This window comes from Megalobrama amblycephala, linkage group LG19, assembly GCF_018812025.1.
Source record: "Megalobrama amblycephala isolate DHTTF-2021 linkage group LG19, ASM1881202v1, whole genome shotgun sequence".
NCBI classification, from domain to species: Eukaryota; Metazoa; Chordata; class Actinopteri; order Cypriniformes; family Xenocyprididae; genus Megalobrama; species Megalobrama amblycephala.
In genome coordinates this window covers 27,836,442-27,863,384 of record NC_063062.1, presented here as the reverse complement: position 1 = coordinate 27,863,384, position 26,943 = coordinate 27,836,442, and the positions used below count along the sequence as shown (strand labels likewise).

The window sequence follows — 26,943 nt, the reverse complement described above, 5'->3', positions numbered from 1 at the left end:
GTATTAGATCAATCAACTTGAAGCAAAATTGCATGAAATATTAATCTAAGAAGCAAAACCGTGTAACATAAGAGTTATTGTCAGGGAATAAATCTCAAAAGATCTGCCAGCTGGGTAAAACAAATAAACTAACTCCAAATATATTATCTGGAAAAAAAAAAAAAAACAAGAACATTATTAGTCAAATATTTTAATTAAATTTGATAAGCAAAATTCTTTTTGCTTTAAAATGTTTACCAGTTTTAACCAGAAAATCCTTTTCTTTTTTGTGGTCCAAAGTCCAAAAAGACCATCTCTGAGTCTCTTTAACTTGTGGTGTCTTGATATAATGCAAGTCTGTGGAACGTTCTGCTAATTTTATCTATAGCTGATCACTTAGAAAACACACCTCTCCTCAGCTCATAAAGACATATTTTGAAGTATCATTATTGTCTGTAGCACACAATGGTGCATGGCAAAATGTATGCCACAGTTTATTTGGTGTTTGTTCAAACCACTAACACTATATAAACAATAACAGAGATTACTGCCTTAGCAAACAGCAGTAAAATGAAAAAAAGCTGTTTTTCTTCTTTTTTTTTTATTATTATTGTTGAGATGTGAGTGTAAGATCAGCCTGTGCCAGAGGAGTTTCCTGGCATAGCAGTGCCTCTGGCACAGATCTGGCATGCTGTCCTATCACCATGGGCACAACACTGGATTATCCCTGCAAAATAAAATCCCCACCTTGTGACGCCCCTGCTAGTCCATTACACAACTGCTTAACACATGCACTGGCATTAAAAACAGACGGACTGTCTCTATCGCTGGTACATACGTGCCGTGTATTTAGCGTGTGTATCAGTTGATCAGTTGGTCAGTGGTCTGTCTGTTCCTCTTTTTCAACAACAACTCTCTCGCGTGCACATACGCACTTTGAAGTCCACAAGAGAAAGACAAACAAGAGCTGTGTCCATTTCAACAAACTAATGATTACACATTTTCTGTGCTGAGTGGAATAATTCCATACTGAGAAGTCCTAAACCTGACCCCTCTCAAACTCAATAACCTTCAGGCCTCGTTTACACTCACGCGCTAACCGGATGGATGCATTATTTCATATGTGTCAAACATCTGACCACTTTAACCTTAAATAAAGTTTAAATATTTTAAACACGCAAACAGAATTAAACTGAACTCCACGTGGAACAGCATGGCAGCTCTATTAATAAAACCAAAGGCAAAGTGGCATCAGTTTGATCGATCATACAGCATGTACAGTGAATTCGTCCTATAGATTCACATCCATCATGCAATTCTGTACAACGTGTAAAGGGCCTGATCGATAATATGCTCTCATTACCACCAATTCAGCTTCTTTTTTTCTTTTTTTTTTCTTAATAGACCAAGATTTCCGTTAAGACACAATGATGCACTTACAACAATCAAAGATCCCGCGGGAGAGACAAGCATACGCGCCAAATGGGTATACATTAATATACGTTCTTTTATTTATTAAAAATGATTTATAAAGGGAAACGAGAAACAAACGTGTGTTGTGACGGGAGATGCTGTTTATCTATCCAGTAAGCCTAAGAAACATATTCGTAAAGAGATTCTGTCTGGTAATGTATCACAGTGGGCAACAACACATAACATTTAAGTGCAATTTAAATATAGAGACTCGGGCTAGGCTAAACATCACGCTAGCCATCAATCATCGATGCACGTTTTAGTCCCTTACCTCCACTTTTATTCTCCTGCGTTGTGTTGGTCAACTGAAATGTAAAAATCCTCAAAAGCCCATGTAAGTGGGGTGAAACGAGGGTTTTTAGAGACGTGAAGTGTGTATTTATTCCTCTCGCGAGCTGCTGTGTATTGAGCTCTGCCAATGACCACTCAGCTGCCCCAAAAATAACAACACCCAACCGTCCGATTATCCTCACAAACCGCCCCTCAGTGGCCCAAAACACGAGCCCGGTCACTCAAACTCATCCCACAACGTCTATCTGACGCGTTTAAGGCTTTTAAAACCTCGTCGTGCCCGTCCTGTAGGTCTGTGAGCGATGTTGCGGCGGTGGTAGTGGTGGTGGTGTCGGGAATAGGCCTCCGTCTAGCAACTCAACGGGAGCACAAACAGGAAATGACCTCAACGCACGCTCGGTGCGACGTCACAGGCAACGTCCGAAATTTGAAAAGGTTCGTTTTTTGTGTTGCCGTCTTGTCAGTAATGTAGTGATAGCGAGGTTGTGATTTTAGAGTGAAATTATAAATGTCCGGATTGTTTTATCGATCCCTATTTCAATATTGTAACACATATTTACTTGGCATGCGCCCTCTGCTGGTTATGTGTGTCACAGTTCCTCTGCAATATTAATTTTTCAAAGTTAAAGCCTTGAGGTTAAGAGAGAATAATATTGTACTCCAATATAAGCATGGTAGCACATTGCCTAAATATATGGATCTGTAGGTAATTTTATAAAGAGTCATAAAAAATATCAAAAAGTACAATGGTACTACCATATTTTGTGCTATTTTTGAAGTGCATTGGAGGTCCAAATAATTACCATGGTATATGAATATGGTAATAATTCGGTAATTATCAGATACCATTATTGCTTCATGGTACCACCACAGTATTTTTGGGGTACGTAGCCTAAATAAATTCTGATGAAATCTGTGGGGAAAAAAATAGTCACTAGTATTTGCTACATCACAGAATAGAATAGAATAGAATAGAATAGAATAGAATAGAATCATTCCAGTCCTCATTTTTTTTCCTGCAAGTTACAGGTGGCAACAATGAGGCCCTAACTGTGAGTCATTTCATTCACTCAACCGTTTGTTCGTTCAGTGACTGCATTCAAATCCTACTTCACTATACTATATAGTAGCCAAAAGTAGCTACATGAATATATAGTATGTACGAATTCATAGTATTCATAAATTAGTAGGTGAAAAGTACCAAATTACTTCTTCCGCCAATATTCTTAAGTATGCATCTGATGGACAAAATTACTATCCCATGAGGCAAAGGAGAGGATTTGTGAATGGCAGTGAAGTAACACACCTGACGCTGGTAGGTCACATGATAATGACAACATGAAGAATGTGGTCTGGATTTCATTCATACTACAGACATACATTCTTTTAAGTCACCATGAAATCAAAATGGACAATTCTTATATTTTATGGAATATTACATTATTTATTATAAATGATTTATGTGCACATCATTATTGTTTTATATAATTCACGTGTCCTTAATTTTTCTTGTTCGAGAAGCTGTTTCATACAGTGCCTCGCACATGACATGCAACAAAAAAATAAATAAATCATGTGCACAACTTACTATTTAATTCCCTCAGTTTGCTAAATCATGCATGATTTCTAATTCATCCCCGTGCACACAATTTAACAAATTCATGGGAATTAATTAGTAAATCGCGCGCGTGATTTAGCCTACCATTTTTTGCTGCATGTCGAGTGCGGTGCTCCATAGTTTCACACAGATATGCGGCACAATAGGGAAGAAACAACGATTGCAACTTCCGTTTCATACTGACTTTATGTAGCCTACTCTATGCGATTTCGGACACAGCCTTGAGTGATTCATTGAATCGTTCAACCTACCCTGCTGAAAAATCCAGCTAAAACCAGCCTAAGCTGGTTGGCTGGTTTAAGCTGGAAGTAGCTGGTTTTAGCTGGTCTCCCAGCCTGGGTTAGCTGGTGTTCAGCTGGTCTCCGAGTCTCCTAGCTAACCAAAACCCCTCCAAAACCAGCTAGGACCAGGCTAGGAGACCAGCTAAAACCAGCCTGACCACCTTAGGCTGGTTTTAGCTGGATTTTTCAGCAGGGTATTCATTCAAAAAAAAACATGATTCTTCCAGGAACAAAACACCACTACTGTGTGTTGTTATAACTATAATGAGATAGATAACTATATTAGCTCTTCTAGGGCGGGACTTGATTTCATCCTCGGGAATTGATTGGATCATAGGAAGTTGGGCTTTGCTAACTAAACTGAGGCAGATCTGAATGCCAGTTTGCAGTCAGTTGCGGAGGATATTTAGTCACACACTCTGCCGAGAGATACATCATGAAGAGAACAGATACTGAAGTGAAGGGGAGGGTAACATTTTTGATTACAGATTATAAGAGCATATGAATTAAATGATGATGTGCAGGAATAAATCATTTATAATAAACACTGCAAATTTTGATTTCATGGTGACTTTAATTCGATCTGCTGTGGCTTTGTTTGGAACTACTTTCGTCGGCAGAGCAATAATAGACCAAGTAGGCTAACTCGTAAAATTGTGTTTAAATCTTGCTGCATAAAAGCAACATCACACTCACAAATAAGTATGTATGTTTGTACTGAATGATAATATTCACGTAACACAATAGGCTATGCTCATTGTTCTTTTAATGACCTCCTTTATTTCCATATGACGGGGCCAGTGGAAATTGGAAAACATGCGTGACAAAGAAAACAGAAAAATATTTCTAAAAAAACAGATATTATCTACAGAATTGTAACATTTGTGTATTGTTATTGCACTCGGTTTGGCCTGTTGTTGAGGTTATTCTAATCCTCTATTCTAAAATCAAATGTGTTTATCAGGGCTGGCTTCTAAAAGCAGAGTGAGATAGCAGTTGTTGACAACTCTGCTTGGGTCCATTCATAACAGGAAACAACAGCTCATTATCCTTCTGCTGTTGCTCTCTCAGCCACGGCTAAATAAACATTTATATAGTCAAAGAAATTGTTTCCTGGATTTCATAACAAGATTGTTTTTATTATGTCCAGTAAGTGTGATGACAATACATGTGCTGCAAATATGGTTCCTTAAAGCAAGTTTTACTTGTGTCATATGTAGGCTACAATATATTATTGCATTGAAACCTATTGAAGTGAAACCTGAAATCAGCTCTTAAATGTTGTATTATATCCATTTTAGTATCTGAAACACAACAAACAATTTAAAATCAACAGGAGAAAAACAATAGAGAAACCAGAAAATCTCCTAATGAATAAGCCAAATGTGTTTTTTGGCAAGGCTAAATTAATATTTTTCTTGTGATATGTGGGCATATGGTGGTAATAAAAACGAGGCAGACACAAGTGCAGTAGAAGAAGCATCTGTATTTGACTATAAAGGCATCTAATCCAGTGTCTCTACGCAATTTTCTTTATATATTTCAGTGTAAAAAGCCTATATTCTATAGAAAAAGAAACAAAAAAGATAACAGAAAATCGAAAATAACAATCTCTGAAAAGAAAACATTATAAATCACAATAAGTCCCCATTCACCAATTATTTCAATTAAAATAGAAACATTATCTCAAGTTTTCTATCATTTTCCCTCAAAACAAATATATATACCTCATATATATTTATATTTATATGTATTTTCCAAGGCAGTTTGGCATGGCCAACAGACAAAAATGATCATGGCCATAGTATTTCATATCTCAACACAAAACTTTAAAAAACATTTCAGATGAGGAACATTTCAAATGAGGGCTGAAGCTATGAGAACAGTTGTTTCGCACCAACGGATAGTGGCGGTCAGGTGACCGCATTCAAGATGGCACCCATAAACAGAGGCAAGTGCAGCCATACATCCATACACGCAAACATGCAACCACACACACAAATCATGAAGCTCGGAGCCTCAAATTAATGTGTTAAATATGTTCTTGTTTTCCCTATACCAAAAAAGAGGCTAAATCAGGTCTGACATGAAAATCTCCCAGCTGAAAGTGGAACCTGACATGGTGGTCCGGCCACGTGTGGTGTATAGTGTGAGTACTGCAGGTCTTTTTCTCCAAGATCTGTCTTGATTTTGCCTCCTTAGTGCTGCATCATAACTTGCGGGCTCTGCGGGTCTGCATATGGCCATTACAGTCACTGGGATAAGTGATATGCTATATTCCCTGAATACAATAACTTTAGGCAAGTTTTGCGGTGAGCATTTATGCACTGTGTATTACAGGAATCAAGTGCGAGGGTGACGATGTGTATGTAAAACATTAAGTGGAAAACTAAATACGTAAAACTAAATGTGGAGAGAAAAGAAATGGATGAATGTGAAAGAAAACGATGGCAGGTAAAGGTACAACAAAGCTCATCTTGGGTTGAATGGTAATGATTTAGGGTTAAGTCCCTGTGTGATGTGTGTGTGTGTGTGTGTGTGTGTGTGTGTGTGTGTATCCCTGGGTTCTCAGGACAGAGCAATCCCTTCCCATCCTTTTATGTGGGACTATGTAGATCCTCGTTTCTGTAACTCCTGAATAAAGGCTGTGAAAGAACACATGGGAATAAATGAAAACAAAAAATAATCTTCATTTTAAACACAGCAGGGACCGGAAGGGAAAGATGTACTCACCTCCGATGATTTCATTCTTAACCTTCTGAAGCTCTTTTCTCACCTCCTCTAGGAGTTCCTAACGAATCAGATGGACACATATAAACAAATTCATGTTCACATGATAATATCTTTAATGTTGATTAAAATCATGGTAATATCAAGGTTATAGCGTTGTCGCAATACAAAACTTTCAGTTGTCAAAACAAATTTCAATAACACAGCAAAAACTGAGATGCTGAAGAACAAACTCCTTTATTTAAACTCGGCATGAAATAACATATCAGAGTGAAACAGCTTCTCGAACAAGAAAAATTGTAGAGCGGGACTTGATTTTGCCTATCAGGAATTAACTGAAACGTTGAATCACTGTGGTTTCCTATTGCTGTGATCTCATGTGAGTGACAGGTTGCCCACCCTCAAAGTAAACATGTCATCTGAGGCACTGTTTACACCTGGCATTAAAATGCGTTTTGGTCAATTGGATCACAAATGGACGACGCTAAAAAGATTGTCCACTTTTAACCACTTTGAGAGGTAGTCGAAAATACATTTGACCAGATTGCTTTCGTAGTGGAAACGCTCATATCGTTGAATGCATTCAAACTGCCTACTGACCCAACGCGTAAACATTATGGAAAGTGTGCTAGCCAGACGGGATTTAAACTTTGTCTTCTGAAGAGCCAAGTTTGGTTTGAGGATGAAAAATGTACCAAGCACAATGTTCTCTCACCATTCCTGATAACACGCACTCACTGCATTCGGCCAAACTTGTGGCTATCAGAGCAGAAATTAAAGCTGCTGCTCTCCGTATGTTTTTCCGTTGTCATGGGTGCGTACATATGTAAATTGCATGAGCTTATTTTGTCCATTAGATCGAAAGATCTAAAAAAAACAAAAAAAAAAAAAAAACTTACATTTACCCGCCCATAGACTCTCCCCTCGAAGAAAGTGGTTAAAAGTGGACAAAAGAGACAAATTGAAACACCAGGTGTAAACGGGTATGTGTCTCCCTCGTCCACTTGTGATCCGAATGAGCAAAACACATCTTAATACCAGGTGGAAACAGGGCCTAAGATGCATTTTGGTCGATCGGATCACAAGCCCTCGAAGAAATCAGGACAGAAGTGGTTGAAATCGGACAAAAGAGATGGATTAAGACACCAGGTGTAAACGGGAATGCGTCTCCCTTGTCCACTTGTGATCCTATCAACCAAAACGTATCTTAATACCTACTGTAAACGGTGAACATGAATTTTACACATGAAGTTAGAAAAAAATTATGACGAGCAAAGATAAATCATTTATAAAAATGCTGCAGTACTGCTTAAAAAAATAGTCAATTTTGATTCCAGTTGATTAACAGTAATACCAGCCAGTATTAAATAAATTATTGTTTTTGTTTTATACAATTAAAATGTATAAAAAAGTATTTCAAGTATTTCTCAATTAAATAAAAAGTTAACTGATAAAGTTTTCCAGTTATGTAATCAAGTAAAGAGCCAGAGAGCATTTGGCTACCAAATGAAGTTTAAAAAAAGCATTCTGACTCCTTTTTTACCCTGCATTGTTACCCAGCACAATCAGTGGAAGAAGTCACCGCCACCGGACTGCTCCCTCAACCACATGGAACATAAGTATCACTTAACCAAACCTCTTTCCGGGGACCCTGGCATTGGTGCATTTTGTCAGTATAGGATTTTCTAAGCATTAGATGTTGTATAGCTAATGTCAGTTAATAACAAATAATCTTTCATTTGTCTGATGCGTAATAAGGTTCTTCACCTTATTAGTTTAAAGTCACCATGAAATCAAATTGACAAATCTTTTTTTATGGAATGTTGCAGTATATATTATAAATGATTTATCTGTGCACATCATTATTATTATTTTTTTAAATTAATATGCCCTCATAATTTTTAATCAAAATAACTTCCCCTCTACAAAACTAACATTTATGGTTGTATTAATTTCTTTGTTTTCAAAAGTTAAACCATTGAGCTTTTATTTTGGTGGAAAAACGCAGGGAGACCTTAACGCTTCTCTTTGTTGACAACAACAGATTTATAAATATTTCTCATGACGCATGTTGCGTTCCCAAATGCAAATTATGGACTCAAACACACAGCACTTGCAGAGTAGCATTTACTGTGAATCGAAACTGAAACAGTGCTGTTACAGTACTCAAACATGCAGCGCTTCAGACTATATATTTATATAATTACATAAAAACCTTTGCTATTTGATGATTGTCAAAATTCATTTATAAGTCACCAGGCAACTGGCAAGAAACACTGTTTCAACTCGATTTTAACTCTCATTTGGCGCTTTTAACCCTTGTTAACATGCCATTAGTCCCGCAGATACCGCCGCGAGCTCGTGCAGCGCTGTTAGAAGCAATCTGTGCATGAGATAAATCTATTAGAAAACTTAAAAAATTGCAGTTTATTTAGGAATTGTTTAAGGCCATGATTACATTTGATTAAATTGATTTCATTTGGACATTCTCATGCAGAGAAACTGCTGATAACACACACACACACACACACACACACACACACACACATATGTATATATATATATATATATATATATATATATATATATATATATATATATATATATATATATATATATATATATATATATATATATATATATATATATATATATATATATATATATATATATATATATATATATATAAAGAAAGATATGCAAAATCTTTCTATATCTTTCTTTTCATTCAGAAGTCAACAAAGCATATCTTTCTTATTTGACATGTAATAACTCTGTAGGAAATAAGGTAGGAGGACAATAGGAGAAAAATTTAACCAATTTTTTGGTTAAATTCTCCTACATGTGAGCTGCATCTGGTGATAGAATAAGGTAATCAAAAGTTTCAGCATTTGGAACCAAGGAAGCCTTTTTGTTTAGCCCTTGACGCCCCCTAATGGGCATTTTTTTAATTTTCATTTTCTACAATCTATGCATGTTTCATTAAGTTATAAGGGAGAATGCTATGTGAAAGCTACATCTGATTTTAGTTATAGCATCTGTGTGCCTGTGGGGTTTTATTGCTCACTCCATGATCAATATCTCGTGATCTACGCATTGGATTATGTTGATTTTGGACTCATTTTAATCGTGAGAATCTGCTGTAAATGTTGTGTGATTTTTCACAATTTGAGCATGTTTCATGAAGTTATGAGCGAAAACATGACATAAATGTATCATCCATATATTATTTACATATGGGTCTTGCGGGCCTCAAAACATTTATACTCGTTGTATTCAACTATGCGAGACCTTTCAAATGACATATGACACATGACTATCTGAGCTGTATGATGTTTTTGACACACTGCAGTACATAGAAATTTTTTTTTTAATAAATTATGAAAACTTTTTTTTTCCTATTCAGCAGCGAATAACTCAGCACTACCTAGGAGTTAATTAAATTGGTACATTACATTGTAAAGTTCAGACTGACTCGCTAAGAGCTGCTAAAAATGGTTCGATAAAACAAGTTTCCATAAAACACTGGTATTTTTGACATTCCTGTATGGTTATCTATTCGTTTATTGACTTTGATTCTGACCTGTTTAATTCGTTCCATCTCTGACTCTCCTTCTCCACTCTCAGGCTCTGCTGATTGGTTAACAGGTTTCATCCTGAAAAGACAGGAAGAGTCAAGTAATTAATAAATTGAAATAGGTAAAAAGAGGAGGGAAAAGGAAAAAAAGGAAAGGAGAAAGCAACGGACTGTATACCGCCCCAAATGGCAATAGACCAGCTTAAAACAAGTCCAAAATGACTTTTAGAAGTCAGAGGAAAAACCCAACATCAAAGTCTCATTCTCTTCCATGGCTTCAATTGGAACAACGTCACTGCCAAAAAGCTGCTGTTCACAAAAAAGAATGCAGTATTTACTTTGGAAAAAGTCAAAGTGAATAATCAACTTCTCTTCCAGTGTTGGTTTTGGGCAGTATTAGCTGGAAATAAAGCAAGGACACACAAAAGTGATAGTCTGTGCACATTTGACTTGATATTTTAAACATACAATTTCGGGGTGTTAATTCTAATCCTACATACTATTTAAGAAGGTTAACATCTGAATTTGAACGCAGCAAAAGTAATGTCGTGGTTTTAGAATTTAAGTCATGGATGTGGAGAGAGCTTTAATATGGGCTCTTACACAGATCTGCTGGAAACAGAAGTAATAAAGTCAGTAACACGGAGCCCCCTATGGACAATAAGAGAATAGCAGCAGAGCCAAAGCAATAAACCCAAGCCTGAAAACAAATGTAAGTCCCCTAAATAAACCATGTAATGCTGTTGGGGGGAAAAAAAAACATGTAATACTGTGTGACAGTGTTTCACAGATCTACAGACGCTACAGAAAGCCAAAGAGTTTTCCAAAGCAGACAGGTTTAAATATGGCAAAAACAGCAAAGATGATCAGAAGATCAGAAACGCAGATCCATTCCAGTCTTACGATGGGTCAAGTCCAGTCTCCCTGAACCAACACTGTGTCTGTCTGTGTGTGTGTGTGTGTGTGTGTGTGTGTGTGTGTGTGTGTGTGTGTGTGTGTGTGTGTGTGTGTGTGTGTGGGTAGAATCTATCCATACTCTGGAGACAAAATTTCTGACAATCTGCTTAGAAATTACAAGTTAGCAAAATCTGGACATTATGATAACTAATTTTGGGCATGTAGAAAGCTTCAGATTAAGCTTCAGAAAGCTTCAGAAAGTAAATGTTCCCTTTCACAGGTGAACTTGTATCTGAGACACACGTAACACTCTCCATGTGTGACAATTTTCTGAAGCTCATACAGAATCACTCAGGGAACCATTTTTATTTAAAAATGTTTTTTTAGGGGTGTGTTTGTAGAAATAACTAGTTGTAAAATGAATAGAGGTCTGCAATATTTGTATATTCCCATACAACAGATATATAGAGTACCACTTAAAGGTGCTAAAGAGGATGTTTTGTTTTATACATTTTTGCAATATTACTTGAAACTGTCTTTACTAACTGATAAAAGACTATTTATTAGGTGCACTGAAAGGAATAATATTAATATACATCATCTGTGCACGAGGTAGGGCCTTAAAAACATCAGCCAATCGTTTACGTGATCATCGCGTAAACGATTGGCCCTCTGGTTTGTCAATCACTGCCGTGACGTTCCTTGTGAGAGACGCTCCAGTAACTTTCCACACTCTTCAGGCGCCGCATGCAATGTTTTTGTCAGGAGACAGGAATAACTGCAGATTATGAGTTACCTGCGGTGAGTCCGACATAATGAATCCACTAACACGACACAGCGAATACCGGTGGTAAACACTCGTGTTACAATGCTCGTGCACGAGTTTTGGGAGGCGTTCCCTCGAATTGAGCTGTGAAGGAGGGGGGTTGTTCTTACGCATGCGCTCATTTCAAAAACTCACTAACAGTCTTTGGTTTCTCAGTCGACGAAAAGATCCTCTGTAGCACCTTTAATGAGAAGTTCATACTTTTATCAAGCAAGGATGCATTAAAATGATTAAAAGACTTGCGTGGCTTACTACTTTATTGCATTGCATGTTTAGGTAAATGTGTGTGTGAAAGCAGGGGAACCAGAGGCGCTGACAGTGTTAAACCATAACCACATGAGAGCATACTGTATTAAAAATACCTGGTAAGTGGGCTAGAGGAAGAGGGTGATTCCAGACTTCTGGGTGCCGAGTTAGTCCTGTTTGAGACATGTACTGTATATATACTTCATTTTAAACTACAGGGCCCTATGGACAGTCACACTGTCCATACTCACTCAACAGCTGGAGTTCTTCAAACACCAGACTAAAGGAGATTCAGTGCTGTTACATAATTTAGACAAAAGTTCTCAATTCAATATTTAATACAGTTCAATATGTGTCTGTAAATGAGTGTTTACCTGGGCATGGTGGCTGATTTTTCCCATGGTCTTCTAAAGTCTGTTAATGAAAAAAAAAAAAATCACAGATTAGAAAAGACTAAATGAGTATCTAAATGTCACAAATATCAATCACAAATGCATTGTATTCTTACCGCCTGGGCCTTGAGTGTCAGAATCATCCTGAAGATCAACAGGTAAAGGAATAGAAACAGACAGAGTGGAATGAATCGTGCTTCTTCGGGATTCAGTAATAATGCTGGTGTTTCAAGTCTAACTCAATTTTACTACTTACATTTACAGTAATAGCAGCTATATTCCATCTCTATATTCAGTCCATTCCAAGTCTATGGACAAGCTCTATAAATCTTTTAAGACTTTTGCATGCACTTTAAAAATGTTGATTTACAGGAAATGATTTGCAGGATTTCAATCCCAAAACCAGTTAAGCACGAACCCCACATCACAATCTCATTGGTCAACTCAACACACAATCTCCTGTTACAAACATGTCAGACTTTCAGAAAAACTTAAATGGATCTGATCATGACAAACAGTAATGCTGTCTATCAGGATATGCTACCAGTGCTATACTAAGGTCATGGTTATGGTTTAGGATAGCTTTGTGTAGGCAATCAGGACTGTGACTGACATAAATAATGAAATCTTTAGAATCGGTGTGTTTGTGCTTAACTGGGGGAAAATCAAGCTTATGCTTTGTGAACTGAGACATTTACCCAAAATGAGCCTTAAAAGATAGTGTTCTTACATTACTGGGCTCTTCTGCTTTGGGAAGTTCTGCTTTGGGAAGTGGCTTCTCCCCTTTATCGGTTGCTTTTCTCCTGTGTCAGCAACCAGTTAAAAACAAAGAATATATATATATTTAAATCATTCATTTACAATACAGTTCAAGAGTTCAATGGGTTATTTACAACTTAATATCTGACAGCATCAGTAGCAATTTGTAAAATAAAATGAAAGACGCATTAACAGTAATAAATTTGGCGCAAGGATGAATTACTTGAATGGATAGTTGACCCAAAAATGAAAATTCATTTAATTACTCACACTCGTGTCATTCCAAACCAAGGATTCATTCATTATTGAAAATTAAAGATTTTTTTTAATGAAACCTGAGAGATTTCTGTGGATCAATGTACAAAAGCTTAAATTAAATCTGTCACAAAAAGCGATCAAGTCTCTTCAAAAGATTTAGATTAAACCACCGGATTCATATGGATTATATTTAGGAACATTTGTAACAGTGAGTAAATGATGACACAGTTTTCATTTTTGGGTGAACTAACCCTTCAAGGGGGCATTTGTCAATTTACCCTAATAAAAAAAAAATATTGCTCTGAAAATATTTGTATAAAAATGATTATGTTGCAAGAAACTTATAGTTTCAATAGATATAATAAACAACTTTAAATTAATAGTTTTATATTTCTCCATTGTTTTTTGTCACCATAAATTATCATTCGTAATGCCTCATGGGATTGTAGATCTTTCCCTCACTACAGCCATTATATACACACTATTGTACCTTTTTTTTTTTAAATCTGATTTTCAAATACTTTTTTTTTCTTCAAATCAAAGTTTGTAAAGTTATGATTCACCTCGTAGCTGGTTGGCTTGGTTCATTGCTTATAATGCTTTAACATAGACTTTTTTTTTTTTTTAAATCCCTATGGGAAAAATAAATGGAAAAAAACACTTCTGGAACGAGCACCCATGTCTTTCTTTCTTCAGTCAAAAAGAAATTAAGGTTTTTGATGAAAACATTCCAGGATTATTCTCCTTATAGTGGACTTCAATGGACTCCAAATGGTTGAAGGTCAAAATGACAGTTTCAGTGCAGCTTCAAAGGGCTCTAAACAATACCAGACGAGGAATAAGGGTCTTATCTAGTGAAACGATCGGTCATTTTCTAAAAAAATTAAAAAGGTATATGCTTTATAAACACAACTGATGGCCTTTCAAGTGCTTCCACTTTCCGTATTCTTCAAAAATTTTACGCTGTATGTCCTACGTCTTCCCTATTCAAATTACGGAACGAACACGGCACCAGTTCTGTTTTTTCCGTAAGTAGAATAGGGAAGGCATAGGACATACAGCGCAAGCTTTTTGAAGAATACGGAAAGCGGAATGGTGGAAGCACTTGCAAGACGATCATTTGTTTATATAAAGCATATACATTTGTATTTTTTTTTTTTAAGAAAATGACAGATCATTTCGCTAGATAAGACCCTTATTCCTCGTCTGGTATCGTTTAAAGCCCTTTGAAGCTGCACTGAAACTAATTTTGACCTTCAACCGTTTGGAGTCCATTGAAGTCCACTATAAGGAGAATAATCCTGGAATGTTTTCATCAAAAACCTTAATATCTTTTTGACTAAAGAAAGAAAGACATGAACATCTTGGATGACATGGGGGTGAATAAATTATCAGGAAATTTTCATTCAGAAGTGAACAAATCCTTAAAAACTGGTTCCACCTTTAAATAAATAAAAAAATACCAGAACAAAATGACTTTTGGTTTTTAAACATGCATTCTGCCACCAATGCAGAACTACTACACAGCGGTGCCGCAATACCTCTACTGATTCTATGGTGTGAAATCAGTGCAGCCCAATTCAAAAGACTCTTATGAGCTGGTGGAATGAAAGAAATACTGTGTTCTGTGTTCAATATTTTTATTATGTATTTATTGTATTTGAGTATCCATATGTAGTTAGAACAAATTACTGAATTGGATTTATGACACCTCTAAAAGGTCTGTTAAAAGTGACTCACTATCAGTATAGTTTCATTTAATGCCATGTCAGCATCTGTGGCTATCTTCATGGCAAAAACTGAATTACAAAAATACAAGACTTACATATATAAATAAAAATAAAAAACAGTAGAGGTTGGTACGGAAGAGGATTAGGGCCAAACAATAATAAAAAAATAAAAGATTAAAGATTAAAAAATAAAAAAATAAAAGATTAAAATAAAAAAATTAATCTCGAGATTAAAGTTGTTAAATTTCGAGAAAAAAGTCGTTGAATTTCGAGAAAAAAGTCGAAATAAAATGTTAAGAATAAACTCATTAAATTACGAGAAAAAACTCGTTAAATTTCGAGAAAACAGTCGAGATAAAATGTTGAGAATAAAGTCATTAAATTATGAGAATAAAGTCATTAAATTACGAGAAAAAGGTTGTTAAATTATGAGAACAAATTCGTAATTTAAAAAATTTGTTCTCGTAATTTAACAACTTTTTTCTCATAATTTAATGACTTTATTCTCAACATTTTATCTCGACTTTTTCCTCGAAATGTAACAAAATTTTTCTCATAATTTAACAAATTTGTTCTTGTAATTTAACGACTTTTTTCTCGTAATTTAATGACTTTATTCTCAACATTTTATCTCAACTTTTTTCTAGAAATTTAACGACTTTTTTCTCGTAATTTAACAAGTTTATTCTCAACATTTTATCTAGACTTTTTTCTCGAAATTTAACAAGTTTTTTCTTGTAATTTAGCAAGTTTATTCTCAAAATTTTATCTCAACTTTTTTCTTGAAATTTAACAACTTTAATCTCGAGATGGTTTTATTTTTTTTATTATTGCTTGGCCCTAATCCTCTTCCGTAGGTTGGTATATTTCAATTTGAAAGAATGTTTTAGTGTGACAGCTCCATTCCTACCCTTTTTTACAATCTGAGATAGGGCTGCTTGATTATAGCGAAAATCATAATCAAGATTATTTTGGCCAATTTTGTAATCACGATTATTTAATATGATTAGAAGTGGGCGATATGACCAAAGTCTTATATGAGCTTGCATATCCTATATAATTTTTTCATGATATCAATATGCATCAAGTATATTTTGTTGGAAATAAGGTTCACGACAGTCACATTGCATGATTTTAATGATTTGGATGTTAAGGAGGGATAAAAGTGCACTGCCTTAAAGGAAATGAACAGAATGTGGCACAATAATTGTTATAATCGTTGGAAGCCCAAATTAAAATCGAAACTTAAATTCGATTAATCACACAACCCTAATCTGAGGGACAAACTTAAATTGTTGTGGTAACTGACATTATCATTAGGCTCTAAATAATTTAAAAATCTTTTTCAAACTCCTTCAAACTAAAACACATTCTAATGTTAATGGGGGATGCGTTTGTGATCTACACATTTGTCGTATGGTTTTGAATTTTTTTTCTAATAATTTTTCTACTGACCGTCGTGCCAGAATTGCACTCATCTCTCCCATAAGGCCTCCTCCTCCGCTGGGCATAGACACACTACTGCGGCTGCTGTCTGCTTTAGGAGGTGCCGCCACACTGACCGCAGCACTGCTGCCACCTCCTACACCACCAGCACCACTACCAGAATCATCCTGCAAGGGGGAGGCACTGAGTCAATAACCGCAGTCAGGCATGAACGTGTGCACAAAATGTTATGGGACATCAGTCTTGACATTTAAACTACTGAACAAACTGAATAACATGTACATTTATTTGTAATTTCATCTTTGTGAATGGATGTTTTGTATTCTTTTGCTTTACATACAAGTTTATTCTTTTTTCTTTCTAAACTGGATACTTTTAAGAAGTTCCACATGGAAACTTATTTCATTGTCTTTTTAAATTTCCAGCAGGAGGAACATTAAGGCCCGTTCACACAAGAACGATAACTATAACGATAATTATATTAGTGTCCACACCGACACACCCATACATTTCTACTTATTATAAAAGTGCCCTGCAGTTATGTCTTTTGCTTCTTTAAATACTCCAGCTCCAGTGGATTCTGATTGGCTGACAATGTATTTATCATTCATCAGCTGAAAAAAAAAAAAAAACATTCTGAAAGTGAATCCAACAATATTGTTCCTCTTTGTCGTTATCGTTATACTTGTGGTGGATTGCCTATTCTTATAAAATTACAACAATTATTAAAACTTTATAATTATCACAATAGTCATCATGCTTGGTTATTATGAACAGGCTTTTACGTGCTTATTTTACATATGGCTTTGTATGCGATTGTCACCTTCTACCCCCTTTAAACTTTTAGTATACAAGTTTTAGATTTGCCAGTTTCTCCAACACAATATTGATTTTACGATATTTTCTTCTACTTAATACACACTCCTGGTCTTTCAACTGTGCATGATTCACAAGGGTACGTTATTATAACTTGCTCGGCCTCTGAAAAGAATTTAATTTTCGGGTGATGTCACCATAACGTAAATAACGTCACATTATTTTAAAATTCTCTTTTTGTGATTCTCCTGTCACTCAGTGTCTCACCTTAGGCACTTTACGGAGTTTGGCAGCTGCCAGAGCGGCAGCAAGACCACCGCCACCTGGTCCTCCTTCCCCACCGCCACCTCCTCCAGAAGAGGGCAGAGGAGGAGCAGGTGGAGGTGGAGCTCCTCCTCCTCCCAAGGGGGGAGGCCCAGGTGGTGGGGGAGGTCCAGACGGAGGGGGCCCAGGGGGAGGTGGAGGTCCAGGGGGAGCTGGAGGGCCTCCAGGGGCCAAAGGTGGTGGTGGAGGAATGACTACAGTAGAACAACAGCACATGATTCACACACACGCATGCATACACACAAAAAACATTTTAAATAATTAAATATTAGCTCAGAAATAGGGGTAGACAAATAATCGGTTTGACAAATATTTTTTGTATTATTGGTTCTTTAATATAAGTTCTGAAGAATGCAATACTTTTTCAAAAATTATATATATTTTTATTTTAATAATTAAAATAAATAATTTGTAATAATAATTAATATTTATATTTTACTAATCAAAAAATATAATTGTAATAGTTAATATTTAATGATATATATATATATATATATATATATATATATATATATATATATATATATATATATATATATATATATATATATATATATATATATATATATATATATATATATATATATATATAGTACAGTCCAAAAGTTTGGAACCACTAAGATTTTTAATGTTTTTAAAAGAAGTTTCGTCTGCTCACCAAGGCTACATTTATTTAATTAAAAATACAGTAAAAAACAGTAATATTGTGAAATATTATTACAATTTAAAATAACTGTTTTCTATTTGAATATATTTCACAAAGTAATTTATTCCTGTGATGCAAAGCTGAATTTTCAGCATCATTACTCCAGTCTTCAGTGTCACATGATCCTTCAGAAATCATTCTAATATGCTGATCTGCTGCTCAAGAAACATTTAATGTGTACAATTGTACAAAATATTTGTGTACAATTTTTTTTTTCAGGATTATTTGATGAATAGAAAGTTCAAAAGAACAGTGTTTATCTGAAATCTAATCTTTTGTAACATTATAAATGTCTTTACTGCCACTTTTGATTGATTTAATGCATCCTTGCTGAATAAAAGTATTCATTTCTTTAATTTCTTTTCAAAAAAATAAAAATAAAAATTCTTACTGACCCCAAATTTTTGAACGGTAGTGTATAATGCTACAGAAGCTTTGTATTTCAGATAAATGCTGTTCTTTTGAACTTTCTATTCATCAAGGAATCCTGAAAAAAAAAGTACACAACTGTTTTCAACATTGAAAATAATCATAAATGTTTATTGAGCAGCAAATCAGCATATTAGAATGATTTCTGAAGGATCATGTGACACTGAAGACTGGAGTAACGATGCTGAAAATTCAGCTTTGCATCACAGGAATAAATTACTTTGTCAAATATATTTAAATAGTACACAGTTATTTTAAATTGTAATAATATTTCACAATATTACTGTTTTTTTACTGTATTTTTAATTAAATAAATGTAGCCTTGGTGAGCAGACGAAACTTCTTTTAAAAACATTAAAAATCTTAGTGGTTCCAAACTTTTGGACTGGACTGTACTATATATATATATATATATATATATATATATATATATATATATATATATATATATATATATATATATATATATATATAAAAATTTTAACATTATAAATTTATATTTTTAATAAAAAAATTCTACTGTTTTTACTGTTACTGATTTCTACGGTTTTCTACTCTAACCTGATTGTTATAGTAATGACAACAATGACACCACTGTGCATTCAACAGGATACAACAGTATTCTCACAGATAAATAATAATTGTTAATTATATTAATAATAATTAAAAACCTGTTCTGTGTATTGTTTATCAGATGATTAAACATTTTTTATTCAGTCATAAATGATACAGTTTAACTAGAGAAGACAGCAGTGATCTAGCAAATACAGAGTCTCATCCGTTGAGGTGAAACACTTTCCACTGACCTGGTGCTGCTTGCCGTTCTCTTTCTTGTCTTTCTCTCTCTAGTCTTTCTCTTTCAAGTCGTTCTCTTTCAAGTCGTTCTCTTTCAAGTCGTTCTCTTTCCTGGTCCAACCTCTGCTGTTCCAATCTGCAGGGGGAAAACATGAAGAAGGCTCTGCAATTATTTTGACAAATACTGCAACTTTAAATTATATCTATGAGTTAAAAAGTGAATAATTAAATAAAAAAAAAATGTAAAATTAAAATAAATTCAGAAGAAAATAAATAAAACATTACAAAATATTAAATATTTAGTTCACCTGCATGTCATGTGAACATTAACTGACATAGAACCGTAAACATGCAGATTGCGTGTTGTTACATTATTGAAACATGAACTTAAAATTTCAGGTGGTACTTCAAGTAAATATTTGGGGTTAAGCTGAAAAAAAATAATAACTTTGGTGCTGTTTAGGTATTCATATCCCATATTCAGTAGAATGTACAAAAATTGGCAAAATGCCTTTTGATTCCAAATGAAAGTCGCATTGATATGGAAATAGTGATAAATCGTCTATATTACGTACATCTAAGTGTAACGGATTATCGAAAAAGAAAAAATATAGGGCCAGGACTTGGTTCTATGCATCGGTTATTGATCACACTGAAAAGCGGAGGCAGATGAACAAGAGCTTGCAGGGCCGGTTTAAGTGGACTTAATGATTGGCGAAATCCTAAAAACGTCTCCTGAGAGAATTCTGTCATTTTTCACTGGAAGATCCAGTTATGACATTTTGATTTAAATGTACCATTTAAAAAAAAAGGAAAAAAAAACTAAACATGTACATTAAAGGGTTAGTTCACCCAAAAATGAAAATAATGTCATTAATTACTCACCCTCATATTGTTTTACACCCATAAGACCTTCATTCATCTTCGGAACACAGATATTTTTGATTAAATCCGATGAGGCCTAATGCCATTGTAAATCTCAAGATCCATAAAGGTACTAAAAAGATATTTCAAACAGTTCATGTGAGTTCGGTGGTTCTACCTAATATTATAAAGCAACGAGAATACTTTTTGTACGCCAAAAAAAACTAAATAACGACTTTTCTACAATATCTCGTGATGGCCGATTTCAAAACATGAGCATGAGTAAAGCACTTCGGAGCTTTACGAATCGAATCAACGGTTCGGAGCACCAAAGTCACGTGATTTCAGCAGTTTAGGAGATCCGAATCACTGATTCGATTCATAAAGCTCCGAAGCAGTGTTCTGAAATCGCCCATCACTGTATTGTTGAAAAGTCGTTATTTAGTTTTTTTTGGCGCACAAAAAGTATTCTCGTCGCTTTATAATATTAAGGTAGAACTACTGAACTCACATTAACTGATTTAAATATGTTTTTAGAGGGAGAGTAATTAATGACAGAAATTTCATTTTTGGGTGAACTAACCCTTTAATAACCCATAACCTGCATTTAGTGAATTCACAAACAGGACAAGCTCTTGACTGAAGTCACTGGGGTGAGTCGGTGAGCAATTATTTGGTGGGTTTACATATTTTGAATCTTTCTGAGACCTCTTAAATGAGCCAGTATACATAAAACACCATTTTAAACATGCAAAATGCATCCAAACATACACACATAAACAATGTACATACTCTTTGTGGCACTTACAAGACTGCAATGTCAAGTTTCGTGTTAAGTCAAGCCTCTCTGAGAGCCATTCAAAACATTTCAGTCAAGTCAAGACATGAGTCAACAGGCTTCATGTAAAGTCTTTATCAAGGTAACCATAACAACAGACAGACAAAGAAAGAGAGAGAGAGATGAGTGCAGCATGTTCTGGAATTACAGTCTCATTCCAGAAATTTGGAAAATTCAGCTTTCCGCTGCTGCCAGGGACATTGTCTCTTGAATGTTCTAGTCCATTTAAAAACTATTACCACCACTATAAAATAGCTTTAAAACAACATACACTGTACAGTTCACCTATAAATAGGGTGATGTCACTGTGGACTGCCACAAATATTTGTTACATGTCCAATTTATGACTTTTTTTACTGGCAAAATTAACACATTGTTCAATGCTGCTGTATGCCACATTTTTTCTATTAAAAAAAATGTAATTAAAGGCACATTATGCAATTTTTTTGCAGCTAGAGGTCGCTTATTCAAAACAAAGGCGCAGCTTGATGATGCCTTGATTTCGTGAAATCATGGGAGGTATTGTCTTAAAGGTCCCGTTTTTCGTGGTTTTTTGAAGCTTTGATTGTGTTTATAGTGTGCAATATAACATGTGTTCATGTTTCGCGTGTAAAAAAACACAGTATTTTTCACATAATTTACTTATCTGTATACCGCTGTTTCCACTGTCATAAAAACGGGCTGATGACTTCCTTGTTCTATGAAGTCCCTCCTTCAGAAATACGTAACGAGTTCTGATTGTGCCAGCGGTTCCTGTGTTGTGATTCGACAGCTCTGAGCGCACCGTGTCCGGAAAAGTCACGCCTCTTACCATAACGTGGAGATGCACGCGCTCAGTGTTATTGTAAACATGTCTTTAATTTTACCCTATCAATTTGAGCCGGAATCAGAGTCCCCCAGTGATTGGACTGCGGGATGAAAATAACAGCGTTTCGACGACATGGCGACAAACACACTCTACAAACGCAACTCTTGTGTATTCCTGTGGGCGGAGGTTAGTCAAAAAACTGTTTTAGTGACGTCATTAAAGAAGGAAGTAGAGGGATGTAGTCCAAACTGGCCGTTCGATGTAGGCGACTTCTGTTAAATAAAATATCTCGCTTGGCATTGAACTTTGAGCTTTAAAATTTTACAGATTTTATTTATACTCTAACAACAACATTACACACTAACTAAAGTTTGAAACATGGGATCACGAAGAACGGGACCTTTAACGTCTACAGCTGGTGGAAAAGAATCCGATGAGACTCGAGCAGAAATCTTATTCATGAATGAGCTAATGTATTAAAGATTTATTAACATTACTGTAGTATGAAGCAGGGTGTGGCTGAAAGCCGTTAGAGCGGAACGAGGGAGCTGAAGTGATTGTTAATGAGAAACAAGCACGACACACAACACGGCTCAAGAGCAGTGGAGCTTTTATTATGCCGCAGACAAGTGATTCCGCTTCTTCCGGTCATGCGCGGGGTAAAGCAGCTCTGTTTTATCATATTAGTTATCATTTGTATGTTGAAAGTTATTATAATGCTACTCTGCACATTCGCTCGGCGGCTATTATGAGACACTTGTTGCACACTGCAGTAAGCTAGGTCGATATTAGGCATGGTAAAACATGGTACTCTCGATAAATCAAGAAAACGAGATTTAAACAATAAGACTTATTGTGTTGAGCTAAATAACAATGATTAGTTTTCTGTTGATGAAGCTATCCAAACAGTTGCTCACCTGTTTGATAATAAAACACATAATATATTAAAGCGTCTTTGGTGTTTCCATTGTTTCTACCAAATAAAATCGGAAATCGAGGGTAACATGGGTATGATGTCATTGTCTATGAGTCCTGGCTAAAATTGCTTATTTCTCTGGATTTAAACATTCTTGGAAACATTAGGGATAATGCAAGTACACAAGTCAACAAAATATATAACACTGTTCTAGTGGTTTTTGGATATTTTAAATCTAACTTATTGTGCTTTAAATGCATTCATATTCAGCAGACTGAAATTGTATTAATAATTTTAATTTCTTGCCAGTAGTGGTGCAGCACTTGTAGTTAATTGTCTATAAAATTTTGCATCCATTGTCTATTATCAATAGTGTAGTGCTCTAGCACACAGAAGTCACTTTCAAACCAAGCAGGTTTCTGTTGGTCAACACAGCAAATTTGCATGACCAACTTGACCCCATTTGCAAAATCTGCATGGGGAAATCTTTTGCCCTCACGCAAAATTCTCATTCGCATGGATTTCTATTGAATTGCCTGGATTTTGCCAGCAGCAATTCACAGAACAACAGTAAATTTAAACACAGATTTTTTTCAAAACAGGTTTACAGTGGTAAACAAAAATAATGATTCAAAGATGCAAACAGAATTCAATTCTGCTGTTAAGCAGCTTAAAAAGACAATAGTAAACAGTCATTACTTGAAATCAATACTTGAAATTAATTGAAATAAGTTACGTGTTGATTCAGTTGTGTTCAATAACTGTAAAGTTCATCAATTATGGAATGAGATCAGTTCAGCTATAAAGCTGCTTTAAAGCAGGAGAAAACAGTGATGTCATCATCCAGCTCAGTTCAGTTCTGATCCAATAGTATCAGTGCATTCAGTAAATAATATTGCTGAATATTAAGTGTCCCCAACTAAGCAAGCCAAAAGGCGACATTGGCAAAGAAACCCAAACTCCATCGGTGACAGAAATGGAGAAAAAAAACCTTGGGAGAAACCAGAATAAGTTGGGAGGTCAGTTCTTCTCTATTCTCTTCTCCTCCTCATCTTCTTTATTACCAATAAAATCTGCCAAAATGCCAAATATTCAATAATAATAATATAAATGTTTCATTTTTTACCCTGTAGTCCTGCAAGGAGAAAGGAGAGTAAAAAGAGGATTTAAGTGTCAGAAGGCCTGACCCAGAGTTTTGCCCCATCACTTCAGGGGCTCATGGAAAGCTAAATACTCGTTAATACCAGTAAATCCCTTCAGTGTGTATGTGTGTGTGTCTGTAAATGAGGTCAAAGACTGACCAAGCAAACAGTGAACAAAAATAAAATTACTAGTAAAATAAAACCTTTCGAATTCCTTGTTAGGCACACAACAACAAATAAGTTTGTACCTTCTCTGTTGTTCCAGCTCTTCTGGGGATGGTCCATTGGACACTGGTCGTGTGGAGTAACCTAATGACAATGCAGTTATCAAAGGTTCCATTGATTTTATTCATTATAGATTAACAGATCCGCTCTGTCAATATGGGCTGTAATGAGAGTATACGTTACCTCCATCAGGGATGGAGTTGAGGATTTCAAGCGCATGCATCATGCCATTGGCGAACAGCGCTGCATCTTCCTTGCTGCCGAAATTCAGTCCCCACACCTGCCGAGCGTCCCGCCACTGGTGAAAGTTTGGCGTGGCCTGATTATATTTTAATCCCTTTACAATTGGACAGTTTATCACAACCTGTACAGAAAAAACACAAATGTCTAAATGTAAATGAAGCATACATACATACAATATAAACAGTTTCTCTTTTTTGCTATAGTTTATTCAAGAAGTTTCACTTTAATTTTCATTTATTTATTAATTGTTTAAATGCAATTCATAGACTATTTTTTTTTTAAATCTTTTGTGGGGTCCTTTTTTTTAGTTAGCAAGGGAATGTAACCATCCCGAGAGCTATCAATCTGTAAAATAATATATATATATATATATATATATATACACACACACATAAAAAATAATAATATAACATAAATAATTTGTCATTATTTGTCATAAATCTACATTTGGATGCTTTTATCTCAGCAAATACTGTGATTTTTTAAACATTTCTTTAATGTGTCCTAGAATGAATACAGCATGAATACAAAGATTACATGTCCAAGAACTTGGCACATGCTTTTAAAGAAGATTTATATTAACATATATTTAAATGCACCAAAAGATTTGCTCATGTGTGCACACAAAGTACTTCAACTCCAAAGTGATAGATTTGTAAACTTATTTGTATATTCCAGTAAGAATATATGCCTGTTTACCAGACTGTCCAGGAGGGGGCTCTACCGCTGCAGAGCACATGAGTGTGTGAGTGTGTGTGTGGTTCAGGGATTCCTTATGTTATGGGGACCAAATGTCGCCACAAGAATAGGAATACCAGAAATATTTGACCTTGTGGGGACACTTTTGGTCCCCATGAAGAAAACAGCTTATAAATCATACTAAATTATGTTTTTTTTTTTGTTTTTTTTGAAAATGTAAAAATGCAGAAAGTTTTCTGTGAGGGTTGTGTTAAGGTTTAGACTTAGGAGATTGGATATACAATTTGTACAGTACAAAAATCATTACTTCTATTGAAAGTCCCCATAAAACATGGAAACCCAACATATAAGTGTGTATGTGTGTGTGTCTGTGTCTGTGTGTGTTCGCCTTCAGTGAATGTGCTGACACCTCGTTTCTCTGTTTGTATTACAATCATGAATTCCACAAAGCAGAGTGGTGGAGAGAAAGGGAAGAGAGAGAAGAAAAGAAAAAAATGTCCAAAAAAGCTCAACATGCCAGCCACACAGAAGCACTGTCATCAAAATACATATAAACCAATAGAAAAGCAGACACTACTGAGAAACAGTGACAAAAAGAGACAAAAGTCACTGAGTCATTCAGAGAAAGAGAAATGAGTTTGTGGAATCAGGCAGATGGAGTGTGGAAAGTAGAGTCATGGGAATGGGGGAGGAGGGCCTAACTGGCACAGGAAATGGTTTGGCTATCTTACAGGAAACAACATCTACTTTAGTAGTCATCTCTGGGGAGCATTCGTGTCTGTGCATATAGAGGGCGACAGTGCTGGGAGGGGAAGAGAGACCTCAAGATAGAGGGATACAGGTGATGGATTATTTCCATTCTGTCAGTTAGAGGAATATTTCACCCAAAAACTCAATTTTGGTCATTAGGTGACAGACGTTTATTAGAATGTCCAGGCTGCTCTTTTTCTATTTGATGAAAGTGGAAAGATGCTGAGGATGTTGAGCTTCAATAATGACAAAAAAGTCCATATTATTTGTGCATTATATTCTAATTCTTCTGAAGTCAAAAAACAAATGTTTTAAGTATTCACTAAAAATTATATGACAACATTATAAAAACATTACAAGGTAAATGCTTGCTAAAGCTGAATTTATTTGATGAAAAATACAGTAAAAACGGTAATTTTCTGAAATATAACGATGCAAAAAATTTTTTTTTTAATTATTTAAAATGTATTATGTTCATGTGATGGCAAAGCTGAATTTTCAAAAGTATTATTTATTAGAAGTGTTTTTTTTTTACACTAACAGTATTATTTTCTTTCAAAAAAGAAAATGCTTTTGAACAGTATATATCAATACTTTTTTTATTACTAAAAATCTGTTATTACTTTTTTCCCCACTTTTTTCTGCACAGTAACTTGGATAGAACGTAAAGAAAAACAGGAAAGTAAACATTAAAGAAAACAGTGAGTTGTAATTAGCACTTCTGGTGGAATTAAAGTGCCCCTATTATGATATTTTTACTATATTTACTATATTATATCTATGCAACATATAGAAATGACAAATAAAGCATCAATCAATCAATCAATCAATCAATATTTTAAAGGTTCCTAATTTTGTTTTGGAGGTCTCCTACAACAGGTTTAC

General features: G+C 35.1%; 2 protein-coding genes across 6 annotated transcripts in view; both read right to left on the bottom strand.

Annotated features, from left to right (window-relative positions):
- akt2 (v-akt murine thymoma viral oncogene homolog 2) overlaps positions 1-2,143 on the bottom strand; it is a 28,920-nt gene extending 26,777 nt beyond the window's left edge. The window contains exon 1 of the mRNA XM_048167831.1: positions 1,724-2,143. The gene's annotated coding sequence lies outside the window, so the exon portion shown is untranslated. The remainder of the gene's footprint in view (positions 1-1,723) is intronic.
- A 2,965-nt stretch (positions 2,144-5,108) lies between these two features.
- Positions 5,109-26,943, bottom strand: part of vaspb (vasodilator stimulated phosphoprotein b) — a 59,881-nt gene continuing 38,046 nt past the window's right edge. For 3 of the 5 annotated variants that reach the window (XM_048167796.1, XM_048167798.1, XM_048167795.1), the window contains 12 exons: positions 24,550-24,730; positions 24,390-24,450; positions 19,585-19,709; positions 17,587-17,837; positions 16,513-16,670; positions 13,041-13,113; positions 12,427-12,454; positions 12,293-12,332; positions 12,035-12,091; positions 9,956-10,028; positions 6,376-6,433; positions 5,109-6,287 (listed from right to left, as the gene is read on the bottom strand). In XM_048167796.1, coding sequence (XP_048023753.1) covers positions 6,250-6,287; positions 6,376-6,433; positions 9,956-10,028; positions 12,035-12,091; positions 12,293-12,332; positions 12,427-12,454; positions 13,041-13,113; positions 16,513-16,670; positions 17,587-17,837; positions 19,585-19,709; positions 24,390-24,450; positions 24,550-24,730 — 1,143 coding nt within the window. In that variant the 3' untranslated portion in view covers positions 5,109-6,249. The remainder of the gene's footprint in view (positions 6,288-6,375; positions 6,434-9,955; positions 10,029-12,034; positions 12,092-12,292; positions 12,333-12,426; positions 12,455-13,040; positions 13,114-16,512; positions 16,671-17,586; positions 17,838-19,584; positions 19,710-24,389; positions 24,451-24,549; positions 24,731-26,943) is intronic. The other 2 variants (XM_048167797.1, XM_048167799.1) reach the window with 2 other exon arrangements.